At 40.4% G+C, this 24,053-nt stretch overlaps 2 protein-coding genes across 2 annotated transcripts in view; both read left to right on the top strand.

The window, feature by feature from the left end:
• Positions 1-1,137, top strand: part of LOC134572756 (sodium- and chloride-dependent neutral and basic amino acid transporter B(0+)-like) — a 55,425-nt gene extending 54,288 nt beyond the window's left edge. The window contains exon 14 of the mRNA XM_063431920.1: positions 263-1,137. Coding sequence (XP_063287990.1) covers positions 263-415 — 153 coding nt within the window. The 3' untranslated portion in view covers positions 416-1,137. The remainder of the gene's footprint in view (positions 1-262) is intronic.
• A 7,602-nt stretch (positions 1,138-8,739) lies between these two features.
• LOC134573644 (sodium- and chloride-dependent neutral and basic amino acid transporter B(0+)-like) overlaps positions 8,740-24,053 on the top strand; it is a 48,976-nt gene continuing 33,662 nt past the window's right edge. Inside the window, exons 1-4 of the mRNA XM_063433430.1 lie at positions 8,740-8,802; positions 10,434-10,587; positions 12,995-13,126; positions 16,011-16,175. Coding sequence (XP_063289500.1) covers positions 8,740-8,802; positions 10,434-10,587; positions 12,995-13,126; positions 16,011-16,175 — 514 coding nt within the window. The remainder of the gene's footprint in view (positions 8,803-10,433; positions 10,588-12,994; positions 13,127-16,010; positions 16,176-24,053) is intronic.

The following is a 24,053-nucleotide window of genomic DNA, read 5'->3' as shown; positions in this document are numbered from 1 at the left end:
TACATTTGAGCAGAGAACTCTTTCTGCCCTTACATAATATTTGGATCATATACTCTATTACTGAACATAAGAAAGAACAATAATTGAGCCTGATTGACCAATTAAATGTGTTACGTGTGTATGGTAAAGGACTATAATCTGTGCAAAGTATCACTCTGCAACAGCGGGATTATGGGTGGGACCATGCCACATATCATTGCATTACCAGTTTTATGATTTATTATTACATAATAATAATGCTACCTTCCTATTTGTGTTGAAGTGCTTTCGGCCACATGGAACCTGGGGACCAGCATTGAGCCAGCACCGAGGGGATCGATACCAGCACATGCCTGATGACCATAAAGAAAAGAATGTTGTGGAGATTCCAACAATCAGTGCCTTGGATGGATATGATAATGATGCTTATCTTTGACCACATTGGTCTAAATCAGTACTTTTGGCAGATAACTGTTCTAGAGGGCTTATTCGACCATATTAATGTTCTCCTCATGGAAAGGGATCTCTACTGCATAACACTGAACTTGCTACATGCATTTAAAGGAACACTCCAAGAACTCCAGCACACTGTAGTGGTTATGGTGGCAGGAGTACCTTAGCATATGCCCATTTTAAGTAGTCAAACCATTTAAGAACAGCTTGACTTTAACCCGGGGACTGTCTGGAAGCCACCCCCTGCCTCCACCACTCCCGACTGAGAGCCAGAAGATCCTAAACAGCAGCTTCCATTAGCTCTCCTGAACTAGGCCCTGGAGTGCAGGACTAGCTCACTTGCTGAGAGCATCAAATAATGACTCATAGCTAAAGAGCTAAGCCTTGCACCACCTGGCATAGCTCAGACAGAAATCTTCTGGCTCTCCATCAAATGTAGCGGAACCTGGGTAAGACATCAAACCATGCTGTAGTGGTTATGGTGCTTGGAGTGTTCATATAATACACTTTTACAAAGAAAGGCTGCACACACCCGGACAAACAAACAAACAATATAAGGGTACTAGACTCATATTACATTTTTATAAAAAACACCTAATATTTCAAAATACAGGGTTTTCTTTAAGTTTTAATGAACACTTGACTTGGGTAAAAATAGCATTCAACCCCTGTACAGTTCATGCTTTATGTTAAACTTGATTTTGATTTGCAAGCTACCACAATTTTATATACACACTCACACACACACACACACACACACAATTTCTAGTCAGTGCTGGACATGTCTTTTTCCTGTTTATTTTGTTTAAATAAATTTTTTAAAAATCCAAATTTTTATGTCTTACAATCTTATTAGAACTCTAATCAGTAACAAACTGTAACAAACATAATATCTGTATCTGCCCTTTCTGTCTGTTTAATTCTAAACGTCTATGCAGAAACTTGATCTTGTTGGGAGTGTGCATTTCACTAGCTTGTACAATACATATGATGGAGAGATCAAGTACAAATATTTGGCATCAGTGACTTACAAGATCACACAGTGCTTTACCTGCTATACCAGAGGAGCAACTAAATGGCAGTGGGCAATGTATAGAAATAATTGTGAGCCTGTCAGGATTCCAGTAAAAACACCTCTCACACACGGTTAGATACTTTTGATATGTGGGTTTGTTTCACAGGTGTTTGTCACAGCAGTATGTGTTTGTATTTGTACTTTAGTGCCAGGCAGGGACGCCACCAGAAATGTTGGGGCCCCTATCTCAGAGCAGGTTCTGGGCCCCCGGGGGCCCGCCTCCAAGCCCACCCACAGGGACCACCTCCAAATCCTACCCACAGGAATACACACACAGACACAAACACACACACTGATACAAAAGAACACAGATACATACTAACAGACACACATACTGAAACAGACATACACGCATATAGGCATACATACTGACACATACTGAGACATACACACATATACAGACACACAGGCATACATAGTGACAGACAGACACATACTAACATACATACAGACACAAATGCATAAGGATATACAGACACATATATACATACTGACATACATACAGACACCGACATACATACACACATACATTCATAATGACATACAGACATACATACATACATTCATACTTACATACAGACATACAGACAGACATACATGCATACCGACATACATGCATATAGACACTGACATCCATACACACATTCATAATGACATACAGACATACATTCATACTGACATACATTGATACTGGCATACATAAATATATACATACATACATACATACAGACATTCATGCATACTGACATACATACTGACATACATACACACACACAGACAAGCATTCATACTGACAGACAGACACATTCATACATACTGACACTGACATCCATACATACACACAGACATACATTCATAATGACAGACATACATGCAGGCATATATTTATACATACACACACAGAGCTCATTTTCCAGCCACCCTCCTGTTTCTTACCTTTTCTTTGCAGGAGGGTGGCTGGGGCTGATGGGAGTCGGCACCGCTCTCCCTCTTTACTGCCTGGCTGGCTCTCCTACTGCGCGGAGTGAGCTGGGAGGAAGTGAGCACTTGCATTACGGCTGCGTTTTTAATTTTTTTTTTAAAGGGGCCCGGTCGCGCTATTTCACGGTCACATCACTGACTAGGCCCCTAAAGATATAGGGCCCATCGGGTGGCCCTTAGTGCGTGGGCCACCCGGTGGACCCCATCAGCGTGCAGGCCCCGGTGCAACTGCACCGGCGGCAGTTCCGCCGCTACACGTGGGGCCGTGCGACCGGGCCCCCCAGGGCCGCCGGCCCGTGACAACCATCATGGTTGTCACCCCCTGATGGCAGCCTTGGTGCCAGGCAGAGTTCCATTACCTGCCAGTGAAGTTTAAAACACTTGATGCATAATTATTATAATCTATATACAATGTATAAATAATTGGGCAAGAAGTCAAGACAACCAGCCATCACCACTTCTGTGGATGACTGTATCACAACGCATTAAAGAACTCGGTAGCCATATCTCATATTTGAGAGCCCAAAACTAAAAAAAAGAGAAAGCAAGAAAGAAAAAATATTTATCTTGTTGGGACACAAATCAATATCAACATTTCAGTCCTACACTGGACTTTTATCAGCTTGATAGGACTGAAACGTCGATCTGTGTTTGGGCCGAGTCTACTTCAATAAAAGGAACACCATATTTATGAAGTCATGCGAGTGCTCTCTTTCGTTTAGTTTTGTATTTTTGATTGGAGTTTTTGCAAGGAATTGTATTGCAGAGCCATCGATTGCTTTGCTCATGTTTTGTTTATGTATGATTTATTTCTACCAAACCAAAATATGCTGTAACTTCCTATCCCTGCCTCTCTCCACACACAGTGACCCCTACTGGCTGTTGCTGGTAGTGCAGAATAATCTCTGTTTATACTGAGAAAAATATCTGCATTTCTATTGCCGGTATTACTGCAATACCGGCACGGCCAGACAGCCTCAAATAAATACATAAAATACCAACCTAGGAGTAGTGTGTTTAAAAAAAAAAAAAAAAAGTTTTTTTTTTTTTTTTTAATGGGCCTATTTCATGGGCCTGGAGCTGCAGTTCCATCAGCCCCCTATGTTAATCCGGCCCTGGCTTCAAGGAGTTAACAGCTGGGTGTAAACTAGCACTTATCCTTAAAATGTGTGAAGGTTGCCAGATAAAAAGTTGGGTAGATATCATGATGATTTAACATTTAAAAGCTAGCCCATCATTGTCTCTAAAGCAGATAACCCATAAGGAGGCATAAGCGTCCTATCTAGAGCCCAAGACAATAGAGATGCAGACCTCAATTCTCCTCCACTGGACCACCAGGGAAGGCTCTCCACCAAAGCACCAATGAATGCCCTCTAGTGGACAATCAGGAACATTACTCCTATCCTGCCAAGCCATAAGCAGGGGAGGGGGGATAAAAAAAAGACTCCTTTAAACTTCTCTCCCAATATTCAGACTCAAGAGAACACAGCTTCCCCAACACACGATACTCAGTCACACTCAAATTCCCCTCAGCACACACACACAGCTTTCAGACTGCTCAGACACATACACACACTTGTCCTCCCCACCACATCTAGCGCTCAGACTCCTCAATACAAACAACACTCAGCCACTACACACACAATGCTCACAGAAAAGAGCCTAGAAGGGGGCCCCAATGTGGCATCGTGCCTAGGGCTCTAGGCAATCTAAATCTGGCTCTGCCCTAAAGTCTGCAGAACCTGTTCTATTACCCATAGCGTGGTATGGAGCATGCACAAAGACGTCTTGACATTTCATATTCTTTAATCCATTACTAGGTAAGATTTTTTTTCTTCAGAAATGCACTCTGTATCTTGTTGTGATTATTTATGTTACTGTTGCCATACTGTCAGCTTGATACAGTGTGGTCATTCCACTTTTGCTCATCATCAAGAATTCATTTTTACCCATAAAACTGTCACTCTTTGGGAGTTTCTTGGATTGTTATCTGTAAACTATATAGCTCTATTGTATGTAAAATTCTCATTCTCAGGAGATTAGCAGTTGCTGAAATATTCACGTCTGGCACCAATAATCATTCTAAAGTTAAAAGCCCTTTCCCTATTCTGAAGTTTGGTATTAAAAACAACAAAACTTCAGGTTGCTGACATATGGTTGGCTGATTAGATATTGCATTAATAAGCAGGTTTGGTTTATAAAGTGGGCAAGAGTGCACATTGAATATAAGCAATGTATCCTCTCTTAAAGTTGCTCTGTCATGTCAAATTGACCTTACTCCTATTGTGCCCTCTTCTCTTCCTATTTCAGAATCGGTTCTTAATTTCTGATCTATTTCTCTTTAAAACATAACACAAAGTAAGGACCAGGGGCGTACCAGGAATCATTTTGCACCCGGGGCAGATCTTACATTTGTCCCCCTCCCAATTTTAAAATGTAAAAAACACCCACAATTTAAAAAAAAAAAATATTTATCATTAAGCAGGTTTTTTTAATGTATTTAGAACTGAGCAGTGTTTGTGTGTTTGAATGTAAGCATGTTTTTGCATGAAGTATGTGTGAGTGAATGTAGGGCTGTTTACATGTAGTGTTGGCATTTAAATGCAGGCGTGCATTTTTGTGTAGTGTGGTTTTTTTTAATATGATGGTGTGTTTTTATGTAGTGTTGATATACTGAGATGTATGCACATATACTCAAATATACACACTCTGGCACACATGCAGATACATAGACATACAGATGCACACACTGGCACATACAGATACACAGACACATCGGTATACACATGCAGATACATTGAAACATGGTCATGCACAGTTACAGATAAACTCTGACACTCATAAAGATAAAAAGAATCTCAGGCACTCACTGTGATTGTTCTTCAAGCAGGTTTATTGCAACGTTTCGACCTCAATGAGGTCCTTTTCAAGCTAACACCACTGTGACAAAATCGTGTTTATATACACACACAAATTAATGAACAAACAATTAATTGATTAAATGATCAATTACAAATTTTATAGGACACACATATGTTAAAAATTATTCAATGAGTTAATCAATTTAATATACACAGAAAGATAAAAATATGTTCTGGAGTGGATAAATAAATGGCTGTTGAGGGTAGTAGTAATCACAAAAATAAATCCGGCTTTTGGAGATAATCACACACATAGTGTGTGTGTGTGTGTGTATGCAGTGTGTGTGTATAGTGCATATGCATTATGTGTGTATGCAGGGTGTGTGTGTGTGTGTGTGTGTAGTATGTATGCAGTGTGTGTGTGTGTGTAGTGTAGTGTTGTGTGTGCAGTGTGTGTGTGTGCGTGTGTACAGTGTGTATGAAGTGTGTGTATAGTTTGTATGCAGTCTATGTATGTATGCAGTGTGTGTGTATAGTGTGTATGCAGTTTGTATGTGTATAGTGTGTGTATAGTGTGTATGCAGTGTGTGTCTGTGTGTGTATAGTGTGTATGTAGTGTGTATGTGTGTGTGTATATATAGTGCATATGCAGTGTGTGTGTGTATAGTGTGTATGCAGTGTGTGTGTATAGTTTGTATGTAATGTGTGTTTATGTGTGTGTATAGTGTGTATGCGGTGTGTGTGTGTGTGTGTGTGTGTGTGTCTGTGTATGCAGTGTGTGTGTGTGTGTGTGTATAGTGTGTATACAGTGTGTGTGTGTATAGTGTGTTTGTGTGTATAGTGTGTATGCAGTGTGTGTGTGTGTGTGTGTGTGTGCGTATAGTGTGTATGTGTATAGTGTGTATGCAGTGTGTGTGTGTGTGTGTGTTATTTGTTTGTGTCCCCCTGTCTCACCCTTACCTGTGTCCAGGGAGGGGGAAACACTACATTCCCTGGTGGTCCAGTGAACAGGGGCCCAAGAGTCTAAACGTTCGCTTCACATTTAGCACTAGCATGTCCTTTGTTCTCGCGACCCGAGAGAATGTAGCTACGGGTTGCCATAGAAGAACTGATTCTGAGAGAGAAGAGGAAACAATAGGAGAACGGTAAGTTTGAAATGACAGAGCCACTTTAAGAGTTCCCGACAGTCTGTTCTTGTAGAGCAGCAATGAGTGATATGTTTGTCTGAGAATGTCAGCTGACCGCCCTTGGCCTATCACAACTGCACAGTGCTGGTCTGTATTGGTATGGTTAAGCCAGTGTGTCATCTCTGCCTTGGATATATACGTCAGAGCTCTGGGTGACCAGAGAGACCCTTTTTAGGGGGTACAATCATTCAAAAAGGATTTAATAATGAATGGAGGGACAGTGCCAGAGAGATGACTGCAAACACTACAGCCAATTCAGTGAGATGACATGGTTATAGTGCTTATAGTGTCGCTTAATAATATCAATATTATGGGCTCTTATGCCCATAAAAATAACATGTACTAATTAAACCACACAGAACATCATTACAGTATGATTTTTAAGTACAGTAATTATCTATTGACCTTGGAACCAGATTTAGTGAAATTATACCTTTGGCTGTCCTATTTGTATAATTAACTGACTCATCAGATTGATGTTATTTTGCAATTAATATCTCAAAAGTTTCAGTTTCCTGCTGGTATGAACATTAGTGCTTGATGTACATTACAAGAGCAAGATGAGAAATAAAAATCAATCACGAGTATAAGGTTTTATTCATCTCCACAAATGAAACGTTTCGGACCTCATGAACCTTAATCAAGCTGCATCTGATACATACATTGTTTAACCAAAAGAGAACAATACTACAAAATAATACATTAAACAAATATACTCTTTCGCCAAAGTGGAGCTGCCACAGATGAAGCTGGACACATGGACACAATGGACAAAAGAACTATGGACTGCGCAGCCTGTATACTAAAACACAAAAAAAGGACATATGCACATTTATTAAAATCCAATAGAATTTAATAGCATGACATTTAATAAGAATTCCTTGTTCAGACCTCTTGGCCACATAGTATCTAGTATATAAATTCAATAAGCGTCTCTTGTTTGTAACAACTTCATAAAAAATCCAGGTATCGTAAGACTAACAGATCTTGCACTAATGCCCAAATTGTATTTTTAAACGCATTTTGGAGACACTATGGTACTCCTATTGGTGACACCTACTACTAAAAGAATACAGGAGCCAGCCACTTTTGTCAATGTCAAAGCTGAATCAATAAAGCTGATCGTACTGTCTTTATTGTTCCAGAACTGATTTTCAGCTTGTTAATAAATAGACATTTATCTGCCTAAATCCGTTCTGACCAAGTTAATCCAAATCTCGGTAAATTTGCTGAAAATGAAAGGCCTATCCTCTCACGCAGTAAAAAAAGTTTTAAAGGACAAAACTGTATTGCAGTATTCTAATAGTCAAAGAGGAGAGGGACTTTTAGAGCAATTCATAGATCAATACGAGTGGCTACCAAACTTTTCAAATTCCCGTATTTCACAAATATATAATTTAACTGGGTTTCCTTTATGTGGGACTGATGCTTAGATTGAGACATTATTTTTACATTCTGTTACATTTTTTAGGAAGCTATTGTGTTAAAAAAATATCTTTAATGTCCTTACAAAAGTATGTATGCAAAGAGGTATTCAACCGTTTTTATGCATCTATTTTGAATTTGTATATGTTGCGTTGATGTGCCTATCTGGTAATACATCAGAGTCTGTGAGAAATATTGCAAGATGATATATAAAAGTCCAGGTTCCCTAAAGAGATTAAAGTTCTTGTTTGTTATTATTATTATTATTATTTTATTATTTATACAGAGCCATCACATTCCGTAGCGCTGTACATTGGGTGGGCTAACAGACATGTCATTTTACCCAGACAATTGGACGTACAGGAGAGGTGGATGTTTGTCTAAACGTATTCTATTTTTGGAACTGAAATCTATATAAAATTGTTGCTTATTTCTGCATTTATCTGCAAGCTATGCCTTTCACGTGTCAAATGAAAGTTATGTAATTCTGGTGCTTGGCGGTGAAGGGGTTAAAATAATTGGGATTACCTTAAAGACAGCTTGATAGATTTCCTATAACATTGGATTGCCTAATCAAGTCGTGAATTCTTCCCAATTTTTTATATAGAGTAAGAGGTGTAGTTGAGTAATTAATGGGAGTTGATGGGTTTGCACATACTAATTAATATGAAACCTTTTTGTTGTGCAGCTGGTTCGTATTCTATTCTATTTCGTTTTAAACAACTACATGATAACAACAAAGACAGTGATTCTGTGAAAATACTGTTCAGTAGAGACTATGGGAAATATAACCGCACCAGGATGTATTAAGTGCTGCAAGAAAACACCGCCTGATTCTAAAGTAAGTGATTTAAAAAAATACACCAAGAATTGCAGGCATTTTTCTTTTTACATTGTATTTTATATCTTGCTTATTCCATACTCATATTACGCGTGAAAAAATATTTTAAATAAAAAAAATTAAAAAATGAGTTTTTCTCTCTATTGAAACATCAACGTATGTTGATCTGAAAATATTACCTATTTCTTTTCATGCCAATTAATTTATCGATTAATAAATAATGCTTCCTTTTTTGATTAAATAGGACACTCTAACTATTATAACTCATTATAGCGGGAATGATCCAAAAACTCTTTGGGCGCCATTTTAAGGTTTAAGCATGTTAAAGTAAACCTGTTTTGCAATTTTTTAACTCTCCAGATACATATAATACATCATATATTACAAAGAGGCATGATGTATTCAATGTGACATTTCGAGATGTACTCCCCAAAACCTCGATCCAGATCTCCTCATCTTCATGGCTGTTATGCCTGTTGTGATCCACCTCTTCAATGATTTTCCCTGCTTGCAGATAGCATGCCTCCAAGCAGGCAAAGATTTCTGAAATGAGCGACGTCAGTCCCTCTGTTCCTATATTCCATAGCTAACGTTATCAGAATAGGCTAAAGAGTTTCTATAGCAACCACGTGCATGCGCTTTGGTTGCTATGCTTGGAAGGGAAGAAGGTCCTGCTCTGGGAGGTATTTCTGTTTTCCGTTGTTAATCAAAACATCAGCATAGAGTCGATGCCAAAAATTTGACTGAGAAGTGGGGAAAAGATATATTATTAAATATTTTTTTTTCTCCTAATACATACATTTGCTAGCAAGACGTATGCTCTTTAAATTGAGCCTAAGTTGTCGATACCACGACAGGTATCCTTTAAGGTTTAATATGGGATGTCCATAGCTTTGCAGCCTTCAAATATTCTCCAATCGTTACATTTCCACAGTCAAACTTTTGAAACCGGTTGCACTTTTGGGAGACAAGAATTAAAATGATGGCAATGAGTTACTGGATTGGTACATTTTCTAAACAAGGCAGACTGGGGTAAATCTGGGTAATTCAGGTTCCTGGTTATATAAATACTCCTGCCATGATAATGAGTATTGAGGATAATGGAGCCATGTCATATAAGCTAAAGTCTTGCATTACATTTTTTTGTTGTTGTCCTTAATATCTTCTGATACTAGTAGCATGAGACAGTGTCTGTGTCAAAGATTGCCTCGCTGATATATTGTTTGCGTGCCCAGTGGGCCTTAAAAGAAAAATAGAGGCAGGTAGTTCACAGACATTATCGATGGACACTACCTAAAACAAAGTAGGAAAATAGGCTACAGACTAGATGACAGAGAAGGAGTAACAGTGGAAGAGCCAATGGATAAGAAGTATGGAAGGGAAGATATGAAGGGACACAATGTTACATGGTGAGACAAGCCCAACTGTGATACAATGTGTAGTGATGTGTGTATGTTGCTTCTTTTTATTAATTTTGTATTTACCTTAATATTGGCTTAATTAGCACCTAGAAAAAGTTCATAGCATCTTTTCATGTTTACTACCTGTAATATAAAGAATAATTTCCATTTAAATTACATCTTTCGAAGTAAGATTCATTTAAATTAATTTAGCATACATTGTACTTTCAGGATGATGAAGTTAAGGAAAAGGACATTAACGAAGAAAATCCAGAACGAGAACTGTGGAATAGTAAGACCGATTACCTGCTCTCAATGGTTGGATATGCAGTGGGACTGGGAAACGTCTGGAGATTTCCGTACCTTGCATTCAAACATGGTGGAGGTGACTATCACTTAATGAGTATTGCAACTGGGAGCCTGAGCGAGTCAATGATGCTACTGCAGAGCATCATGCCAAATGTCATGTCAACATTTGCATCGTGAAAGATGAATCATTACTGGCCTAGTGAACAACACACAGCAGAATATTAAGCAACTATATATGAAAATATAAATTTGTAAAAGAAGATTATGATGATTGTGCAGCTTGAAACACTGCACAAACAGAGATATTAACCAAAGAAAATAGTTACCTGCGCTCTTTCCACATCCCTATGTATTTTTAAACAAATTTAGGTTTTTAGGTACCTCCAATGGCCATGAGAGGGTATGCCCACCTGCCACGTCAAGGCAGACCTCTTAGGTGGATAACAGAGATATTAGCACTTTTGTGCTGGGGCTGGTTACACCCCTTGCACATGTGAGTCAGGCAGAATGGAACTCTGTTCTGGGCTGCCTAATGTTAATTCTGTGCAAAAACTACTTCTGTCATCAGCGCACACTGCACAATGGCAACAGACATTATCAGCGTCTACTCTTGCAGGCTGTGTTGGAAGCATACCTGCAAGGGGATGGCTAGATCCTCCCTCCTTTGGTACGCTCCCTCTCCTCTCCCTCCATTGACAGTTGTTTTTTTTTGCTCATCCCCTGCTGTCTCCTTCCTTATCCTATCTGGCCTAGATCAAGCGCATGATGTCTAAGCCAGTGAAAATGGTCCAATGAAATGCTTCTCTATGACAAGCATTTTATAGGATCACTGAGAGGGAAGCAGTGATGTCTGGTGGGACATGGAAACCAGTGAGGAGAGCTTCACCAGGAGATGATTCCCATTAAGTCAATGCTTTTTTAGGCTTATAAGGGGGCAACCTAAGTACTAATTCTAAATTAAAATACAACGTTAATTTATAAAGGGTTAGAGTAACCCTTTAAGTAACTTTTAATTCTACTTTGCCAACTGTACATCTGAGATGCCCAACCTGCCCTAAAAAGGGGCACAGCTCCCCTGTCCTTTCCATCAGCGATGTGCTGCATGGTGTTTATATAAGGCTATGTTCTTGACTCATCAAGCAGTCACACTAGCTTCTGGAGCATTAGTTTTTGACTTAGTAAATCTGGAAATATTAGAACCTGTTCCATATCATTTTTGGACTTTTCCTTCTACTTTGATGTTACATCTTCAGTACATGGTGCAACTCATATGTTTTAAAACTGTTGTTCTTGGTTTGTCTTCCGATTGAAGTTCTTCTGGAAAGTAATTTCCCCAATATTGTTCACTTGGAACATCTCTCTTTTCCCATCCCTGTGATCTGTTCATTGCAATTGCTGTTTAAATCTCTTAAAGAATGTTAAAGGGAAACTGTAGGCATCAAAACAACTTTAGCCTAAAGAACCACTATAGTGCCAGGAAAACAAACTCGTTTTCCTGGCACTATAGTACTAATAGGTCCACCCACCCTCATGGCCCCCCTCCCGCCGGGCTCTAGGGGGAGGAAGGGGTTAAAGGCTTACCTTTCTCCAGCACCAGGCTCCCTCGGCGCTGGGAACTATCCTCCCTTTTCCGCCGAATGCGCATGCACAGACAGAGACGTGTGCGCATTCAGTCAGTCCATAGGAAAGCATTCTCAATGCTTTCCTATGGACGCTGGGGTCTTCTCTGAAACTGATATGTTTACAGCAGGCAGGGCTAACCCTAGATGGACCTGGCACCCAGACCACTTCATTGAGCTGAAGTGGTTTGGGTACCTATAATGGTCCTTTAATGTAGCAGTTTTGGTGTATAAACCATGCCATTTAGGAGTCAAATCATTTATGTTACTGTTTGTGCAGCCCTAGTCACACACAGTCAGCTAGTAAAAAATTGTTTTATTTTCAATCAGATGACAACTTGCTTTAGAAGTTTTTATCTCCTGCTCTGTACATTGAACTTTACTCACACACAGGATGCTCCTGTAGGCTCTAGAATGCGGTTAACAAATCAGTAGATACAAAATTCAAAATTGAACAGAATATGTACAATATTTAGGTTTCTTTTCAGGAAGTGTTAAGGAAGGCTGTGCAAGTCACATGCAGGGAGGTGAGACTATGGCTACATAAACAAAGTGATTAAACTCCTACATGGAATTGAGCAGTGAGACTGCAGGGGAGTCCTTTAGACTAATTCAGAATGTGAAAATATTAACATATTAATCATTAACATTATAGATTAAAAAAATAATTTATTTATAGAGTTGTTATTTCTTTGGTACTGAGCTAGGATTTGTATGGAAAATGTCACTGTTATCACAGTAGTCTCCTGAATAAGGAAATTATAAATAATTGTTTAAGGCAGGATTGTTATTTAGATCAAGTAATACCTTGACAGCCATAACCATAGAAATTCAATCAAATAATTGCTTTCCTTTTTTTTGCAGGTGCATTTCTTATCCCCTATATTATTATGCTGGCTCTGGCTGGCTTACCCCTTTGTTTTTTAGAATGTTCACTGGGACAGTTTGCTAGCCTTGGCCCAGTTGCATTATGGAGGATGGCACCTCTATTTCAAGGTAAGTTTTTTAAAGATAAGATGAAGAATGCTGTCATTGTCATGTACTCTAGGAATAGACAAGCCACCACCAGTTCCATCTGAAGATGACACACACCTAGTGATGTTGTCACTAGATCATCAAGTATGGCCACGGACTGCCAACTCTTCAGATGTGTTTTATACAATGGGTATATGGTGTGTTAGTAAAATGTAGGATGATCGAATTGAGAACCTTTTATGACCATTCATATTGTGCCCTCCTCTAACTAAAACCTTCCACCAAGCCCTCTAGCACAAACGTGTCAAATGACAGTATCACCAAGCATTAGCATTAGCATTAGCATTAGAAACCCATACCTCCTACAAGTCCTTTTTCAAGAAAGGTAGTATTTCTTTAAGACCTAATTAAACCTACCATTTTTATCCTGTATCCTACATGTGCTAGGATCTCAGAATGTTTGTTATATTATTATCATTATTATTATTATTTATACACTGATCAGCTACAACATTAAAACCACGAACAGGTGAGGTGAATAACATTGATTATATTTTTACAATAGCACCTGTAACAGGGTGCGGGGGGGAGGAGGGGTGGGAGGTGTGATATATTGTGCCGCAAGTGAACAGTCAGGACTTGAAAAGTGTTTGAAGCAGGAAAAGTTGGCAAGCAAAAAAGGTCAACATAAAAGTGACAACATATTCTCCATATCCGTGAAACCTACACTTATTTACCTTTTTAAAGAGCGTATCATAGAATCCCACAGGAATAAAATGTATTCTGATACACATTGTAAATAAGATTCTACTGAGTTGGACAGAAAGAAAATCCAGAATAACATGCTATTTAGTAAATAAGCCCCTTCCTTGACATATGATACTAACATTGTCTGTACAAGGAAATAGCTCCCTAAACGCAAAGCTCACCGGATAAACTTGATTCAGACAGGCATTTTGGCTGTATTCACCAGACATACACAATTGTTATTACAGGGCATTATGTCAATTAAGATTATTAGGATCAGGGTGTTACACCTTTTACGCAGGTCATGATAATGGTTCATATTAGTCACATTATAATTTGTTGTAGTTAGCAGATTTTTTTTATTTTTAATCATATATAACATTGCATTGCATACTGCAAATTCATAAACCGATTTTTTATTTTTGCATATAGAAAATGAATTAATGGAACTAATGAATGCCTGTTTTATTTTTTTTAAACGTGTAAAAAATAAGGGAATAAACAATGCAAAAAGATAAAAAAGTAAACAAAACGCAGAATTAAAAAAAAGATACGCGCCTTTAAAGTTTCCCTTAACGCTCTTTGTTGCATGCCAACCTTACCTCATCACGAGGAAACTTTGAAGGATCAGATTTGTTGGAGCTCTCTCTTCTCCTTGGAGAGAGATTTGATACTTGGCTTTCTTTATTGATCTAAAACGCAAATAAGAAACAAAGGAAATTATAATTGTTATTGCAATTTTTTTATTCCCAGAGTCAAACTTGATAATGATAATTCTAAGTGATTTTTTTTTTGTTTTAGAAACTGTACATGGATTGGGAATTGGATATAAAATCGAGCTATATAAATATGCACAAACCATTACTGATTGTCATTAGAAACAAGTTTGAATTCATATATCTGTGGCTTAGCTTAAAAGCCACACCCAGAATAATTCAATTATGGATCATTTGATGCGATTAACCCTTTACACTCCACATCACATTTTCAATGTGCAATACAAACTAATTTAAATAACCAAAACTATGGTAAAGTACTCGAACACAACATACAACACTGGGTTGATACTGTGATATTTCTCTCAATCTGTCGTCGAGAGATTAGTAAAAGTTATTACCTCACCACAGATCTGTCTGCGGGAAAAGGCTGTATGATTTGGACGAGCCCTTTAACCCCTTAAGGACCAAACTTCTGGAATAAAAGGGAATCATGACATGTCACACATATCATGTGTCCTTAAGGGGTTAAAAGAAAACTGTCCGCATGTTTTTAATATTACTGAAAATAATATTGTATACTATTTTTTTAAGGCATGTATGTAATACAATAGCTCTTTTTATTGCATTACCTCACTCGCCCTTGCTATTTGGAGGCTATCTATCGTAGCACAGCTTATCTGCTAAGACCATGAACGATTTCAAGGCTTTAACCTTTCAAAGTACATTTCTGAGATGTTCTATACATGCTTATTATTTGTAGATCGAAAATGCACAGTAGTTCTTCATTACCTGCATGGTGTTTGATCAGATAAGCTGTGCTTCGGAACTAAGAGACTTTAAGATGGCTGCCTCCATAGAGCATGGGTAAGATGGGAGATGCACTGCAAATATGTATTTACCTATGTATTTATTGTATGATAATTAACACAGAAGTTATAATAGATGTAAAAAAAATTATTTTAAATATAAAAAGAATAATAAAAAAATTTCTTTAACACTTGCCACTACAGCCCTTTAATGCTTATGATTTTGATAGACATGATTTGTTTTCATTTCAAAGACAGACAATGAACTGTTATTTATGTATTTATTTATTATTTCATTGCCAAATATGGAACGTTTTTACAAATTACCACTTCAAAATGTGTTAAAGATATTTAAACATAAATATAAAGTGTCAAGAATTCCAAGGGGATTTCCAATCGTAGGCCAAAATGGCCAAACTGGGAAAAAATAGCAATTTTGGCCTAAAATGTTAAATTCTCTTTAGAATCCTGGCGTTTCACTCTTAAGTGAATAGCAATTTATAGATTTGCATTGCACCTCCTAATAATATTACTAAATACTTGTATTTACAGTGTTATCAATTAACTATCCAATAAGATATGTCAGCCTCTGTTTAACGAGAAATGTAACTCTCTGCTTGTTTTTGATTCTAGGTGTTGGTGTCACAATGGTGTGTGTCTCGACATTTGTTGCAATATATTATAATGTTATCATTGCTTACAGTTTATTTTATTTATTTGCCTCATTCCGAAGTTATCTACCATGGTCTCAATGCTTTCCGGAGTTTGCAGATGTGTACTGTATTAACAGCACGTCAGGTAACTTTTTTTTGCTATTAATAAAATATGAATTATTTAGGAATTATTATAAAATCACACTTACACATTTTTTCTGTTGTTTTATGAGTATTCTGACATATATCACTTTATGGGATATACAAATATTAGGCCTCATAAACTTAGCTGCAAAAATAGCTTGGAGAGTTGGTTGGGGACTGCTTCAATTTTTTTTTTTTTTTTGTTTTTTTGCAAAAATAGCTTGGAGAGTTGGTTGGGGACTGTTTCTAATTCAAGTATTTTTGCATAAAAGTTACAATTCTTTTGTCAGTTCTGCATAATGCATAGTTTAGTAAATAAAACTAAATGTAATGTGCTCTATAACTGCAACAAATTAGTTTATCAAGTAATTTCAGTAAACCTAAACTAGATTGCTCTCAAGAATTTAGAACATTGAAAAAATAGCTGTCATGAGGCCACAACATTAATCTAAAAATATTGTCAGTAGTGCCTACAAAGCTAAAAAAAAAAAAACAAGAATAACCATGTTAGGAATTAATATTACAATGTTATGTAGGCAACTTTACAAAAAAGGACATTTGTTTAATAAGTATAAAACATTTTAGTAATCATTTTAAACAACATTTGCCTTATTTAGTAGCCTAAAACATTCAGTGGGAAAGTCGGGCCCTGTCCTTCTCTCCCAGATTTGCTCTTTAGTGTTCCATACATAGGGACACGAGAGACCAAGTGCCACACTGACATGGTGTGAGTGTGTCATCAGTTAATCTTGCATTGTGCAAACCACATTGAGGGAACTGAGCCTATGGGAAGAGCCAATTCTCTGTGCATGTGCTGCCCTAAGTGGTGCTGGCTAGTGTTGTGGCCAGTCACACTGGCGTGCATTTACGCCAATATGAAATGCTCCTTTTTTCAGCAGACATGTCCTATTTTTTAGAAGGCCTGCATGCTTGGGATATCATCGAAGGGCAAGCTACTTGAGCTATTATCAGTTCTCAGAATTCAATCCCATCCTGTTTTTTTGCTCTCTCCAAATGTAAGGAGTGATGAAGACATAGACACCTTGCTCACGGTGCCTAGAGGTGTATCGGCTATACCTCAAGGACAAGGGCAAGCAAAACCGAAACAATTTTCTTGGGTTGCTGTATCTCTCGTGCAGAGAGAGATGGCCTGCATTTCAGATCTAGATTGCCTTTTTGAGTGGGATCACTCTTTAAAAATGCGGTTCTTCCCCTTCCTATTGAATAAATCCTCAACATTAGACCACACAGAGTCTAATGCCATAAATTAGCAAGTCTTTTTGCTTCCTGTCACTGTGTTACTCCCCCGGGAGACTTGCAGTGAAGCCAGCGGACTGGTGTCAGGACAGGGGATTGCCATGCTTAAGTAAGTAAACCCCATATACAATCACACTCCGCCAGCCACATGCATACACACAATCACTCTCCGCCAACTCTACACATACAGTATCTCACAAAAGTGAGTACACCCCTCACATTTTTGTATATATTTTATTATCTTTTCATGTGACAACACTGAAGAAACGACACTCTGCTACAATGTTAAGTTGTAAGTGTACAGCCAGTATAACAGTGTAAATTTACTGTGGCCTCAAAATGACTCAACACACAGCCATTAATGTCTAAACCGTTGGCAACAAAAGTAAGTACACCACTAAATGGAAATGTCCAAATTGGGCCCAAAGTGTCAATATTTTGTGTGGCCACCACTATCTTCCAACACTACCTTAACCCTTATGGGCATGGAGTTCACCAGAGCTTCACAGGTTGCCACTGGAGTCCACTTCCACTCCTCCATGATGACATCACGGAGCTGGTGGATGTTAGAGACCTTGCGCTCCCCCACCTTCTGTTTGAGGATGCCACACAGATGCTCAATAGGGTTTAGGTCTGGAGACATGCTTGGCCAGTCCATCACCTTTACCTTCAGCTTCCAGTAATCCATGTCCTTAGTCTGCTTGTCTTCAGCAAACTGTTTGTGGGCTTTCTTGTGCATCATCTTTAGAAGAGACTTCCTTTTGGGATGACCGCCATGCAGACCAATTTGATGCAGTGTGCAGCATATGGTCTGAGCACTGACAGGCTGATCCTCTGCCCCTTCAACCTCTGCAGCAATGCTGGCAGCACTCATACATCTATTTCCAGACAGTGGCGTACACACACTCTATGGGGCCCCGGTGCGAAACTGTTCCGTGGGCCCCCCCCTACCGTCAACCTCTCCCCCCTGACTGTGGGCCCCTCCCCCCCCGACACATACATACAGACACAAACACATACCCCCGACAGACACATACATACACACATGCAGACACATACATACAGAGACACACACGCAGACACATACATAGACACACACACATACACAGACATACAGAAACAGACACACACAGACACACAATCATACATACACAGACATACATACAGATACACACACACACACACACACACACAGAGACAGACAGACACACACAGAGACACAGACACACATATGGATATACACACACACACACACAGACACAGACATACATACACACATGCAGACACATACATATAGAGACACACACGCAGACACATACATAGATACACACACACATACACAGACATACAGAAACAGACACACACACACACACAGAGACACAGACACACAATCATACATACACAGACATACATACAGATACACACACACACACACACACAGACAGACAGACACACAGATACACAGACACACATATGGATACACACACAGAGACACAGACATACATACACACAGATACAGACATACACACATACACAGACATAAATACACACAGACACATATACACAAAATGTTTCCTACCATGTGTGGGTCCAGTGGTGGCTCAGCCTGATGGGAGTCAGAGTTCCCACTCTGACTCCCTCCTCCTTTCAGTTTCCTCCCGCGCGGGCTGTCAGTATGCTGGGAGGAGTGACGTGCGGTCACTTCCTCCCAGCGTGTGATGTCATCACAGGGGGCCCGGTCGCGCTCTTAAAGCGCCCAGCGCAGACCGGGCCCCCTTACCATCCATGTCCATCGGGTGGCCCTGACAGCATGGGCCACCCGATGGACCCCTTGACATGCGGCCCCGGCGGTTTGCCGCACGGGCCGGGGCCGCAAAGCGTGGCAGCTGCTACCCGGTCGCGGGAGGGCCGCAGGGCGGCCGGGCCCCCTGGAGTGCCGGGCCCGGTCGCAGCTGCGACCCCTGCGACCGCGGTACGTACGCCACTGTTTCCAGACAACCTCTGGATATGACACTGAGCATGTGCACTCAACTTCTTTGGTCGACCATGGCGAGGCCTGTTCTGAGTGGAATCTGTCCTGTGAAACCGCTGTATGGTCTTGCCCACCGTGCTGCAGCTCAGTTTCAGGGTCTTGGCAACAATTTTTTTTTTTTCAGACCTCAGAGAGTTTTTTCCCATGAGGTGCCATGTTGAACTTCCAGTGACCAGTGTGAGAGAGTGTGAGAGCGATTGTCACTGCCCCCGGTTTGCGGCTGCATGTGGTCGCACCCGATTGGTGCGACTACACTGACAGGTTTAAGAGCTTACCTGTTCAGCAGCAAACCAGGAGCCAACCCACTGGAGCATCCGTCCCCTTCACACGCGGGATCTAAAATGGTGCCGACAAGGTCTCTGCCATTTGTAGCTCCGCCTCCAAAGGTCACGCAAACGTGCGTGTGACGTCATGACATCAATGCACACGCACGTTCTGGGGTCTGTTACAATGCACACGCACATTCTGGGGTCTGTTATTTATTTATTTTTTATTTTATTGCTATATAATGAACGTTTTTACAAATGACCACTTCAAAATGTGTTAAAGATATTTAAACATAAATATAAAGTGTCAAGAATTCCAAGGGGATTTCCAATCATAGGCCAAAATAGCCAAACTGTTAAAACATATCTGCAATTTTGGCCTAAAATTTTAAATTCTCTTTAGATTCCTGGCGTTCACAGCCCAGGGAGGGATGTTTAAACCCTTTAATTTCCCTAGTTCATTGCCCTATCGTGGTTTCCGTTCCTTGGAAAAGATATCTGCAATTTTGGCCTAAAATTTTAAATTCTCTTTAGATTCCTGACCAATCACAGTCCAAGGAGGGATATTTAAACCCCTGAATTTCCCTAGTTCATTGCCCTATCGTATTTTCCGTTCCTGGTTCCTGAGAGTGCATTTTCTTGTCCTTGTCATTGATATTCCCGGTATTCTGACTTTGGCTATTCCTGACTAATCTGATCTCTGGTTTCCCTGACATGGCTTTCTTATCGATCTTGTGTATTTCTTGTTTCCTTGACCTCAGCTTTCCCTTGACCATTCTCTGTCTTTCAATGTATTAATCCGGCCATTCTAAGGACCGGTTTACATTCTGTCTATTTTTTTTATTCTATGTAGATGTTACAAAGTTTTGCGCGTTGGATCACATTAGAAGTCGTGACAGCGATAACACCAAATTTAACACACAAATTTAACACACCTGCTCCCCATTCACACCTGAGACCTTATAATACTAATGAGTCACATGTGTCAGGATCGGGATAGGGATCCAACACGCAGAGTACAAACAGTAGCCAGATACGTATACCGGACCTTAGAATGGCCGGACTAACGTAAGTAGTACAGTAGAGAATGGTCAAAGACAAGCCGAGGTCGAGGGTAACAGAAGACAGGTAAGCGAGAGACAAGCCGAATCAAGGGTAACAGAGATAAGCAGAGTAGAGCAAACAAGCCGGGTCAAAACCAAAAGGGATAACTAGAATACACGAGCACTGAGTGACTAGAACAAGCTAGAACCACGACAGGGCAATGAGCTAATGAAAGAAGCACTGTTAAATGCCCTGTTCAGATAAGTAAACACGCCTCCGAGGCGTCCTGATTGGTCCTGAAGCAATTGAGTGACAGGTCGTTCCGGGTTGGCGTCCTGACGTCGACTTCCGGACGTCATGCTATAAAAGGGAGTCACTCCCTCGCGGCCGGCTTTGCATGACCGGATAAACCGCGAGGAAGGGGGAAATCAGACCGTCCGGATGGATGAACGGCTAAGTCTCTACCTCTTTCGGAGGTAGAGACCTCAGGTACCCTGACAGTACCCCCCCTCTCAGATACGCCCACCGGGCGGAAGGCACCAGGACGAGAAGGGAAGCGAGAGTGAAATGCCCTGCGAAGACGGGGAGCATGAACCTCCTCCTGAGGTACCCAACTTCTCTCCTCAGGACCATATCCTTTCCAATCGACCAGATATTGTACTCTCACCCGGGAGATTCGAGAATCGACGATGGAATTGACTTCATACTCCTCCTGACCCTCCACCTGAACAGAGCAAGGAGGGGCGATCGTGGAGGAGAATCTGTTACATACTAGTGGTTTTAGCAAGGAAACATGAAATGAGTTAGGAATGCGTAAGGCATTAGGCAAAGCTAGACGATACGCAACTGGGTTAATTCGAGTCAGTACCCTGTAAGGTCCAATATAGCGAGGAGCGAACTTCATGGAAGGCACTTTTAACCGAATGTTTCTAGTACTTAACCATACTCTATCGCCTGGAACAAACACCGGTGCTGCCCTTCTACATTTGTCAGCGTGTTTTTTAACCAGCATAGAATTGTGCAGAAGAATTTGTCGAGTCTGGTCCCATAACTTCCTTAAATTGGCAACATGGACATCCACCGACGGTACCCCTTGGGAAGAGGGCTCCGAAGGAAGAATGGAAGGATGAAAGCCATAATTCATGAAGAAGGGGCTAGAATGCGTAGAATCACAGACGAGATTGTTGTGAGCAAACTCCGCCCAAGGAATCAAACCGACCCAATCGTCCTGGTGTTCAGAAACGAAACAACGTAAATATTGTTCAACCTTTTGGTTGGTGTGTTCAGCAGCTCCATTGGACTGAGGATGGTAGGCAGAAGAGAAATTCAATTTGATGCCTAGTTGAGAGCAGAAGGATCTCCAAAAACGGGAAACAAATTGGGAACCTCTGTCAGATACAATTTGAGAAGGTATCCCATGTAAACGGAAAATCTCCCTAGCGAATATCTCCGCTAATTCGGGCGAAGATGGGAGTTTAGGTAAGGGAATGAAGTGAGCCATCTTAGTAAATCTGTCTACCACAGTGAGGATAACAGTCTGCTTTTTAGAGACAGGCAAGTCAACAATGAAGTCCATAGCCAAACAGGACCATGGCTTTTCAGGAACCTCTAAAGGGTGCAGAAATCTGCATGGAAGCGAATGAGGTTGCTTGGTCTTGGTACAAACCTCACATGCCCCGATGAATTCTTTAATATCTTTACGTAACTCAGGCCACCAGAAATCTTTAGAGATCAGAGCATACGTCTTGCGAATGCCAGGATGTCCAGCCACCTTGCTGTTGTGGAAACAGCGTAATACTTCTAGTTGGAGAGTGGCAGGAACGAAGTGTCGATCCCCAGGAGTCTGTTTGGGCGCAAGATGCTGAAATTTCATGATCTCGGCAAGCAAGGGAGAGTGAATCCTGAGATTCGTGTTAGCGATGATATTACCCTTAGGAACTATGGAGGAAAGGACTGGCTCAGTTATAGTGAACGGTTCATATTGACGAGACAAAGCATCGGCTTTAGAGTTCTTAGAACCAGGTCTATAAGTAAGTACATAATTAAAGTGAGTGAGGAACAAGGACCAACGAGCCTGCCTGGCGGATAAGCGCTTAGCCTCCCCAATATAAGAGAAGTTCTTATGATCCGTTAAAATAGTAACAGGGTGTAATGTCCCTTCTAGTAAATGTCTCCACTCCTTTAAAGCCTTAATGACCGCTAACAGTTCCCTGTCGCCTATGTCATATCTGCTTTCAGGCCCAGATAATTTCTTAGAGAAGAACCCACAAGGGTGTAACGGTTTGTCCACCCCTAACCTTTGAGACAGAACAGCCCCAACTCCCGTCTCAGAAGCATCGACCTCGAGTAGGAACGGCAGAGTCGTATCAGGGTGGACTAGAATGGGCGCAGAAGCAAAACGTTCTTTGAGAGTCTTGAAAGCAACAAGAGCCTCCGTAGACCAGGACTTAGTATCAGCACCCTGTTTAGTCATGTTGGTAATAGGAGCAATAATAGACGAGTACCCCTTAATGAAGCGCCTGTAGTAATTCGAGAATCCGATAAACCTCTGAATGGCCTTGAGTCCCTTGGGCAATGGCCAATCCAAGATAGATTGGAGTTTAACAGGATCCATCTTAAACCCCTCACCAGAAATAACGTAGCCAAGAAAGTTTACCTGAGATTGGTCGAAGCTACACTTCTCCAATTTGCAATACAACCCATGCTGTAGGAGTTTGTGCAATACCCTTCTGACTTGTTTGTGATGAACCTCAGGCTCTTTAGAGTGTATTAGTATATCATCCAGGTAGACAATAACACAATCATGTTGAAACTCCCTAAGTACCTCATTAATCAAATCTTGAAATACTGCAGGAGCATTGCAAAGTCCAAACGGCATAACTGTGTATTCATAGTGGCCATACCGGGTATTGAAGGCCGTCATCCACTCGTGTCCATGCTGGATTCTCACCAAATTATATGCCCCTCTGAGATCTAACTTGGTGAAGATTTTGGAGCCCTTAAGACGATCAAACAACTCGGTAATCAATGGGATAGGATACGCATTTCTGATAGTTATTTTATTCAAGCCTCGGTAATCAATACAAGGTCTCAGCGTGCCATCCTTTTTCTTAACGAAAAAGAACCCAGCCCCGGCAGGGGAAGAAGACCTCCTAATGAATCCCTTCTCTAAATTCTCACGAATATATTCCTCTAGAACAGAGTTCTCCTGAACAGATAAAGGATATACATTACCCCTCGGGGGCATAGTCCCAGGTAGAAGCTTAATTTTACAATCAAA

Source organism: Pelobates fuscus, chromosome 9, assembly GCF_036172605.1.
Source record: "Pelobates fuscus isolate aPelFus1 chromosome 9, aPelFus1.pri, whole genome shotgun sequence".
NCBI classification, from domain to species: domain Eukaryota; kingdom Metazoa; phylum Chordata; class Amphibia; order Anura; family Pelobatidae; genus Pelobates; species Pelobates fuscus.
Note: the sequence above shows the minus strand (reverse complement) of the source record. Positions and strands in the feature narration are given on the sequence as shown.